This window comes from Ixodes scapularis, unplaced genomic scaffold (assembly GCF_016920785.2).
Source record: "Ixodes scapularis isolate PalLabHiFi unplaced genomic scaffold, ASM1692078v2 PGA_scaffold4__175_contigs__length_147842914, whole genome shotgun sequence".
NCBI classification, from domain to species: Eukaryota; Metazoa; Arthropoda; class Arachnida; order Ixodida; family Ixodidae; genus Ixodes; species Ixodes scapularis.
This window is the reverse complement of record NW_024609879.1, coordinates 22,151,488-22,161,088: the sequence shown is the minus strand read 5'-3', so window position 1 is coordinate 22,161,088 and position 9,601 is coordinate 22,151,488. Positions and strand designations below refer to the sequence as shown.

Below are 9,601 nucleotides of genomic sequence, written 5' to 3'. Positions count from 1 at the left end.
CCGCACCGTCTTGTCGTTGGACCAGTACCGCTCCGAGTCCTGTATTACTGGCGTCCGTGTGGACCTCCGTTTCGGCTGATTGGTCGAAGTGGCCGAGGATCGGTGGTGACTGGAGCCGTCGCTTTAGTTCGTCGAATGCCTGTTGTTGTTCTCCACCCCATTCGAAGTCCACGGCGTCTTTCGTAAGGCGCGTTAGCGGCGCAGAAAGCTTGGCGAAATCCTGAACGAATCGCCGGTAGTATGCGCAAAGTCCAAGGAATCTTCGGACGGCCTTTTTGTCGGTGGGCGGTGGAAAGGCTGCTACGGCGCGAGTTTTCTCAGGGTCAGGACTTACACCTTCGTTGCTCACAACGTGGCCCAAGAACTTCAGTTCGCCGTAGGCAAACCGGCACTTCGTCGGCTTGAGTGTGAGTCCAGCGGTCCTGATTGCCTCTAAAACGGCCCGAAGGCGTCGTAAATGCTCGTCGAAGTTGGCCGAGAATACCACGACGTCATCGAGGTAAACGAGACAGCTCTGCCACTTGAGGCCTGCCAGGACGGTGTCCATGACACGTTGGAACGTTGCCGGCGCCGTACACAGTCCGAAGGGCATCACCTTGAACTCAAACAGTCCGTCGGGCGTGACGAAGGCAGTCTTTTCTCGGTCTCGTTCGTCGACTTCGATCTGCCAGTAGCCACTCTTAAGGTCCATCGACGAAAAGTATCGGGAGTGGCGCAGCCGGTCCAGCGTGTCGTCGATGCGGGGGAGCGGATACACGTCTTTCTTCGTGACCGCGTTGAGCCGCCGGTAGTCAACGCAGAATCGAAGCGTTCCGTCTTTCTTCTTTACCAGCACAACTGGAGAGGCCCACGGGCTGCTCGAAGGCTGAATGATGTCGTCGTTGAGCATCTCCTGTACTTGTTCATGAATGGCCTCTCGTTCCTTTGGGGAGACCCGGTACGGCGGCCGATGCACAGGGAGCGCGTCCTCGTTGGTAATGATGCGGTGTTTCGCAACTGTTGTCTGGCGCACCCTCGACGTCGTCGCAAAGCAGTCGCCGAACTCGGCGAGGAGGTCTCCGAGCTGTCGTCGTTCCGTGGCGCTGAGCTTGGGGTTAACGTCAAGCTGTTGCGACACTGTACTGGACGGCTCTTCGGAGATCGTGGCGATTTCGGCGTCGGCCCGGAGTTCCTCGACGTGTCCTATAGTGGCACCTTTCGTGAGATGCTGCGCCTCCGGTCGAAAGTTCGTCGCGAGGACCACACAACGTCCATCCTGCAGCTCTGCTACGCCCCTTGCGACGCCTATTCCTCTTCCGATAAGCAGTTGGACGTTGCCTTCCAGAAGGACTTTCCCGCTGGCAACTGCGTCGGTAACGACGGGCACAAGAACACTCGACCGTGGCGGCAGGTTCACGTGGTCCGCAATGACTCGGACGGCGGCTGGCGACGTTTTGGATTCCTCCGGAGGTAGCACGGGCTTTCGCAGCGTCAACCTGTTTGCTCCAAGGTCGATCACGGCACCGTACTCACAAAGGAAGTCCATGCCAAGGATGACGTCTCTCGAACAGTCTTTGAGGACGACGAACTTCACGGGGCAGGTCTCTCCGTGGATGTTCACGCGCGCAGTACACCTTCCCACTGGTGTGATGAGATGTCCACCGGCGGTTCGTATTTTCGGACCTTCCCACGGCATCATCACCTTCCGAAGGCGGCGAGAGAGCTTCCCACTTAAAACCGAATAGTCTGCTCCGGTGTCGATGAGCGCCTTCGCGTCGTGGCCGTCGATGGTAACGTCGAGGTTATTCGACACCGTCGAAGAACCGTCGTTCCTATCCGTCTCGTGGCTAGTGTGGGAGCCCTCCGACGTTTGTGGAGGATATTGGCGTCGTTCGCCATCGGCCATACCATGCTGAATACGCCGGTTCTCGTCCGATCACCGAAGCTAAGCAGCATCGGGCTCCGTCAGTTTATCACAGTTGTGTCGTTATTGTCCACGAGACACATTTCAAGCTCCCGGTTATTCATTCAGTACGTACCCCATCACCGAAAACAACCAGTGAAAGCCGGTAAAGTAGCAGAAAACGTGCGTCATGGCAGACGCAGAGCCCGGCGAAGACGCCGTTCTCGGCGTCGTTTCGAAACCACCTCCCAAAAAGAAGAAACCCGAACAAGGCACGGTGGTGGTCCCCAAAACCGTGTACGACGTCCAGCGACTCAAACTCGAGCGCCTCATGCAAAACCCGGACAAACCCGTTCTGATACCGGACCGCCCCAAGGGCCGCAGTCCCCACGACGCCCCCGAATTCGTCCGAAACGTGATGGGAAGCAGCGCGGGCGCCGGGTCGGGTGAGTTTCACGTCTACCGGCACCTACGTCGCAAGGAGTACGCACGCCAGAAGTACATCGACCAGAAGGCGCGCCAGGACGAAAAAGACCAGGAGTTCCGCGAACGCGTCGAGCGCAACAAGCGACTGGCCGAGGAGAGAACGGCCAAGAAACGCGCCAAACGGCTCAAGCGCAAGGCGAAGCTCAAGGACAAGAAAAAGCAGACGGGCAAGGAAGGCAACAAGGAGGATACCAAGCACACGGAATCTGACGATGATGATGATGATGACGACGACGACGAGGGTAACGAAGGTACTAACGACGACCAGGAACAGCGGTCGGGACCGGACGAACAGAGCAAGAGCACGGCAGATGAAGCAGAAAACGAAGTTACTGAGGAAGACGAAAAAGTGGCCGAAGCAGACGACAAGGTTGCTGAAGCAGACGACAAGATCGTTGACGCAGCAGACGACAATGTTGCTGGAGCAGATGGCATCAAAGTTACGTCTGCTGCGAGAATGACCGGGAATCTTCTAGAAGACCGTGACCGAGCGTTGCCTTCTCGGCTCTGCGGGTGGCAATATAGTTCTTAAAAGGTTCGTATATGGATCTTATATTTTCTCATATAAATTGCATGATTCCTGTCTGTTTATTGGACACAACAATTTCTCATATAAAGGAGATTTTTCAATGAGGTAGCGTAAAGTGTGCGAATTTTCTATTCTTTGCCCTAAGTAGGATAAAACTGGTCGCGCTGCGATACACGCCGAACATTAGACATCAGGAATAGGTTCGCGATTTAAGGCCGTTGCAAAGAACATGGCTATTGGCTCCAAGCACTTCCAAAATACAGAATACGGAAACTTGCTTAAGGTAACTACAAAGTCTAATAAAAAAATTGTCGAAGAATGTTTGAGCGCGTCCGTGTTAGCAGCTATTTGTGACGACAGCTTAGAACGGGCAGTTTTGGCGAGGCGGGTCGCAACGTTGCAAATAACACGCCACACTAATGTAGTATTCCGTATAATAAAATATTAATTTTTACAGAGAAATAAGTAAAATCTCTCAACACAGCCGGCAATGGCCAGGTGGCGCCACGAGAGTACTGCATTCAGCGCCAAAAGCGGAGGCGTCTCTGTTACTGGGGCGGCCAGTCTGCCCGTCAGGCCGTGACGAGCCGCGGCCATGGCGCCGACCCCGATTTCAGCAGTCCTCGTGTGTACATGCGCGCAATGTACCTGGTTCCTTTATGCGGTTCTTTAAGACCATCGGGAGCCTTGATAGGTCGAAGTGTTTAGAGAATAATCTAGAATTGTCTTTTGGACAGCAGTTTGAGCTGCCTTCACTACTTGTGGGGTTGCTCTATAGTGGGTTCGGCACTCGCTTCCAAGAAAGAATGGCTAAACCAACCGTCCTTCTGTACCAGGTGCTGACCATGCTGCTGATCTGTACCGAGCACGGCTTATCCGAAGAAGACCGCGTCATCGGGGCTGCTTATAGAACTATCACCACCAGCCGTATCTACGACACGATTACGGCCACGGAGCAACACCACGTGCCAGTTCTGCTACCGTCACCCTCATACGGAAGTTCCTCGTCAACGGCACTGCAAGCGCTGCCTATAAAGGAACGCCTCACTCGCGGATACGACAGTGGGCTCGGCACTCGCTTTCAAGAAAAAATGGCTAAACCACCCGTCCTTCTGTACCAGGTGCTGACCATGCTGCTGATCTGTATCGAGCACGTCCCATCCAAAGAAGACCGCGTCATCGGGGCTGCCTATGGAACTATCACCACCAGAGGTATCTACGACACGATTACGGCCACGGAGCAGCAGCACGTGCCAGTTCTACAACCGTCACCCTCATACGGAAGTTCCTCGTCAACGGCGCGGCAAGCGCTGCCTATAAAGGAACGCCTCACTCGCGGATACGACAGTGGGCTCGGCACTCGCTTTCAAGAAAGAATGGCTAAACCACCCGCCCTTCTGTAACAGGTGCTGACCATGCTACTGATCTGTACCGAGCACGGCCCATCCGAAGACCGCGTCATCGGGGCTGCCCATGGAAATATCACCACCAGCCGTATCTACGACACGATCACGGCCACGGAGCCATAGCACGTGCCAGTTCTGCAACCGTCACCCTCATACGGAAGTTCCTCGTCAACGGCACTGCAAGCGCTGCCTATAAACGAACGCCTCACTCGCGGATACGGCAGTGGTCTCAGCACTCGCTTCAAAGAAAGAATGGCTCAAGCACCCGTCCTTCTGTAGCAGGTTAGTTGGAGACCAGTATCCAAACTGTTTAAAACTAGCGTTATATTCCTGATAGTTGTGCCGAGCCCAAGGCGCTTTTTCGTTTTGCTGAGGGACTGTGCATGCGTGCTTAGTCTTTTGCTTTGCGGGGATATGAAGGCAAACCCGGGACCAACTGATCATGAAAGTTTTCTCCAAATAAGAGAGAATGTTGACATTCTCTCAAAACGGAAGAATGGCTTAGAAGAAAAGATAGAAACTTTGACCTCCAAGGTTACCGCGACCGAATCTCGGTTAGAAGCAAAGGTTGAAGCACTTCAAAATCATGTGCACGCCCTAGAACAAAAGATCGACGATCTAGAAAACAGGGAACGCAAAACCGCCTGCCAAGATACGGCTTAAACAAAAACACAAACGAAAATTCGTATATCCTTAATCATGTAGTACTAAAAGAATTATTCAAGAATAAGTGAGGGGTTACAATAACTAATATGGAATGAGTTCATCACCTCGGGAAGCCAAAAATTAGCTCGCAGCATCCTGTGATATTAAAACTCATGGATTATCGTGAAAAGCAACTTATACTTCAAAATGGAAGAAAGCTAAACGGCACTCGAATCTCAATAGGGAAAGATTTTTCTTTCCATGTGCGCTCTGTCAGAAGGCTTCTCTGAAAAAGCTCTCTCTCAAATAGAAATCACGGGGAGAGAGTTTCACTATCCTACGATAAACTAAAATAAACAAGGAGCTCTACGTTTCGGATTTCAACGAAAATGACAAGGTTAAGTTGGGTTCGGAAAGCCAGCAGGAAAGCCGTCAGCAAACGAGTTCCACAGCATGACGGCTCTTGCCGGAACCAAAGGAGTTGAGTCTGATATGCCTCAATGCAAGGAGCGCTGCGAATAAAGCTGAACAAATTGAAGCTGTTATTTTTTTTTTTTGCGACCCACATGTCATAATGATAACTGAAACCTGGTCACATGGCAATATTTAAGACTCGGAAGTGGCACCCAAACTACAGATTAATACGAAGGGACGTAGCACTGGGGGGAAGGGAAAGGGGGGGGGGGGGGTAGCTATAGCCGTTAAAGAAGATGAGTGTACAGTTCTATGAAATCAATTGAATATTTCGAAAGTGTTTGTTGTCAAATAATTTTTTTTAAGGTGGCTAACACTTGGAACAGTATACAGAGAACCCGGCTCGCCGCCGGGTGATTTAAACCATATCCTAGAATATTTGCTAGCTAATACCGACAAGTGTCGTAGAATAGTTATCGGGGGAGATTTAAATGCACCCGACGTAAGCTGGTCGGATGAGGGCGTCGCCTGTCCAGGAACTAAACTATCTGAAGTGCTCGTAGACATTGCATTTGGTCGGTGTCTTCGACAAACTGTCGAAAAACCTACGGGAATTGCTGAAACCTCAAGCAGCTTGGTCGATCTGTTGTTTGTTAGCAAACGTTTTGATCATTGTAGCGTCACCGTTCATGATGGGATATCTGATAACAAACTGGTGTTTTTTTCAGTGCGACATGAATGTTTGCCAAAAAGATTCAGCTCAAGTAAAACATCATTATGACTACGAAAGTGCTAATGACGAGTCTGTTACTGATTATCTGGAAGAGCGTCTTGACGGGTTTGAGAATCACAGTGGTGTAAATGAAATGTGGTTGAATTTTAAAAGTATCACTGAGCACTGCATCCTAAACTTTATACCAAAAAAAAAAACTACAACGACAAAACGCAACAATTCATAGATTACAAGAACAATTTTGCAGAAAAAACGTAAAGTAAAGAGGCTTCGAAAGCGCCATTCTCCTGCTGTCTGTGAGCAGAGTGACAAGTTAAAAACATCGATAAAGCTAGCCAAGCAAGCTTATTTTACTAAGCCATTGCCATAATTCATTTCATCCTCCCTTGAAAAGTTTTGGCGTTCTCTTACTCCACCACGGACTAAGAAAAGTCACTTACGCATTAATAACAACGTTGTGCTCGACAGGGCCATAATGTCGCCTAAATTCAAATACTATTTTCAATCTGTGTTTACGACGGATTCAACTGAATTTAGCAGTATTCCCAACGATGAAGGCACTAACGTGAGTGGTTTTGTATCAGAACAAGGTATCGTATCTGTTATCAAATAATACTACAAAATCGCCAGGACCAGATACTGTACCAAATGAATTTCTAAAAAGATGTGATGAATGTGTTGCGAAATACTTAACAGTTACATTCTTTATTTCACTCTGAGACTGTTTTACCGGACGATTGGTTGTTAGCAAGATTTGTGCCCGTGAAAAAGATCGGGAAGGGTGATTCAGTTGATAATTATCGCCCCATTTCTTTGACCTGTACGTCATGTAAGCTACTCGAGCACATTGTGAATAAGCAGCTAGTTTCTTTTATGGAGGACAAAGGCATCCTAAGTTCCAATCAGCATGGTTTTCGGAAAGGGTATTCAACAACAACTTAACTACTTGGATGCCATCATGAGATTTCTGGTTATGTTAATAATCGCCTGCAAGTGGATGCCATTTTGATAGATCTGTCAAAAGCGGTCGATGGAGTACCACATGTTAATCTAATTAATGTCTTAATAAACTACGGTGTTCCTTCAGTGATTATAAGGTGGATTAGCACATGTCTCAGAAATCGTCGGCAGTTCGTCGATATAAATGGCACCTTTTCGGAATTGTTGAAAGTGCACTCAGGGTTTCCACAGGGCTCCGTGGTAGGTCCCTTGCTTTTCTTAATATATGTTAACAGTTTGTTTTCTATCTGCAGTAGCGGGCGCGTAAAAGTAAGAATGTTTGCCGATGATTGTAATATATATGCTCCCATTTCGTCAGTTAACAATCAGATGGAAGTAAATGATATATTATATCACATCTTGTCATGGTTTAGTGAAAAGATTAGGATAGCAAACACTTAGAGAACGCAATACATGCACTTGACGAATAAGAAAAATATATTTTATTTTGACTACGAGCTTGACTGTGTCAGGCTTCATAAAGTTGACACCTATAAATACTTGAGTGTGGTTATCACTAGCAATCTGAAATGGATCAAACATGTGGATTATATAACCAAAACGGCAACGAAAAAACTGTGGTATTTACGGAGGAAGTTGTATAGGACACTTCCCTCGGTTAAGATTGTTCCCTACAAAACTCTTGTAAGATCAACACTGGAGTATGCTTACGAGGTGTGGGATCCCTAGCTAGCCACGCTTTCTAATGAGCTGGAAAAGGTTCAGTCACTTGCGCTGCGTACAATATTCTCTGATTGAAGGTCTACGACGTCTGTGACGGTGCTAAGAAAGCGGGCAGACATGCAGCCCTTGAAAAACAGGGGAATATGCCAACGCCTGAAATCATTTTCTTTTTTAGATTTATAATCATCTTTTTAAAAATCGACAGCTCTAAATTTAACACCCAGAAGCCACCGTTCAGAGCACTTACATCATCCGAAAGTGCTCGAACCAAATTTTTTGTACAGGCTATAGCTTTTTGGAATAAACTTCCAGACGCTGTTGTTGCTCTCGAGTCGACTTCTGATATCGAAAAAGCTCTACGTGTGTTGTTTGAATAATAATAAAAAAAAAATATATATATATATATATATATATATTGATCTTAACAGATTTGTTTAAAAAAAGCCGTGAAGGGTAGACTTACGCCGCTTGTGGAGGTGAGTTATACGGCCTGGCGGACATATTATAGGGGGTTAATCGCAACGATAAGTCGAATATTTAACTAAAATTCGTTAATTATCTTTTTAATTAATGAAAATAGACATATAGTTTCAATTAGAAACTTGCTCAGCGTCATCGAAAACCCCTAAATCAGTAATTTTCAGAAAGACTTTGAGCGCGTGAGAAGCGTAGTAGTGCACTAAAGTTACCACTCGTGGAGCAGGTACAAAGCTAGCGGTTGCTATAAGGCGGCCGCGCGATTTTTCTGTTTCTTATCTAGCCCCAGCCTTGTACCTGCTCAACGAGTGGTAACTTTACTACAATACTACGTTTCTTACGCATTGAAAGTCTTTCTGAAAATGACTGATTTAGTGGTTTTCGATTATGCTGAGCAAGTTTCTAATTGGAACCATATTTATATTTTCATTAATGAAAAAGTTAATTCACAAATTTTAATTAATTAGACGACTGATCGTAACCATGAACCCCCTATAATATGTCCCCTGGACGTATAACTCACCTCCACGAACGGCATAAGTGTAACTCTCACGGCTTTTTTTAAACAAATCTGTTAAGCTTAAAAAAACACCCTGTATATATATATTGTTGGGACCGAGGAGTTCCCGAGGCAGCCTCAGGCAGGGCCAGGCGAAGACAGGGATCGCAAACTGACTCCAGGCAGGAACATCACCAGGAGACGGGAGGGTCTCTCACGATTAACTCTGTTTAATTACATTAATACAGAAGTTTCTACATCGTCGGAGAGCACCGAATGGGCAGCGAATAGGTCCTTATATAATAGAATCGGTGTTCTGGAGCTGCCGTGCCATTGGTTGGTTCCAAAGTTGGCCTCGACATCAGCCTCCTCCTCTCGGCCCCGATGCTCGGTCGTTGTTCTTCTCCGAATTGAGGGCGACTAGTAGGGGATTGTCTTGCGTACGGCAGACTCAGACTCAACAGAGTGTCCATCTGTTCAGGGTCGGATTCTGTCTGGCGTTCTCGTAGAATGCAGACGCCTCCGTGGAATGCAGACGCCGTAGACAGAACACACCGACGGCAACGTTCTCGTGGAAGGCATACGCAAGGCACACGCCATAGACAAAGCACACCGACGGGAACGTCGGTTCTGATGCCCTTGAGCCGAGGCCCAAGAGAAACGCTTCTCTGGTTTCGGTCGAACGTGCGAAAAGGGTTCGGATTGCACGCCAACCGTCTCGACGTTCGCTTGGTCGTCGTCCGCACCGGAATGCGAGGTCAATCTTCACAAACAGAAGGAGATCGAGACGGGTCATAACAGCATCAACAACGGCTCAGACGGGTGATTTCCGATTATAAGCAAGACT

The 9,601-nt window shown here is 48.1% G+C and overlaps 1 protein-coding gene across 1 annotated transcript; it reads left to right on the top strand.

Annotated features, from left to right (window-relative positions):
* Positions 1 to 1,948: 1,948 nt before the first annotated feature.
* Positions 1,949 to 4,300, top strand: LOC120846012. The gene is made up of 2 exons (XM_040217602.2): positions 1,949 to 2,809; positions 3,676 to 4,300. The coding sequence occupies exons 1-2, from the start codon at positions 2,073 to 2,075 to the stop codon at positions 4,298 to 4,300; spliced, it is 1,362 nt and encodes a 453-aa protein (XP_040073536.2). The 5' UTR covers positions 1,949 to 2,072.
* The last annotated feature ends 5,301 nt before the right edge of the window (positions 4,301 to 9,601 follow it).

What these genes read in the sequence shown, in the direction of transcription:
- LOC120846012 (XM_040217602.2), top strand. Translation starts at nt 2,073, where the DNA reads ATGGCAGACGCAGAGCCCGGCGAAGACGCCGTTCTCGGCGTCGTTTCG. An exon ending in GGAGCAGATGGCATCAAAGT is followed by an intron (nt 2,810 to 3,675) that starts TACGTCTGCTGC and finishes GTTGCTCTATAG; the next exon opens with TGGGTTCGGCACTCGCTTCC.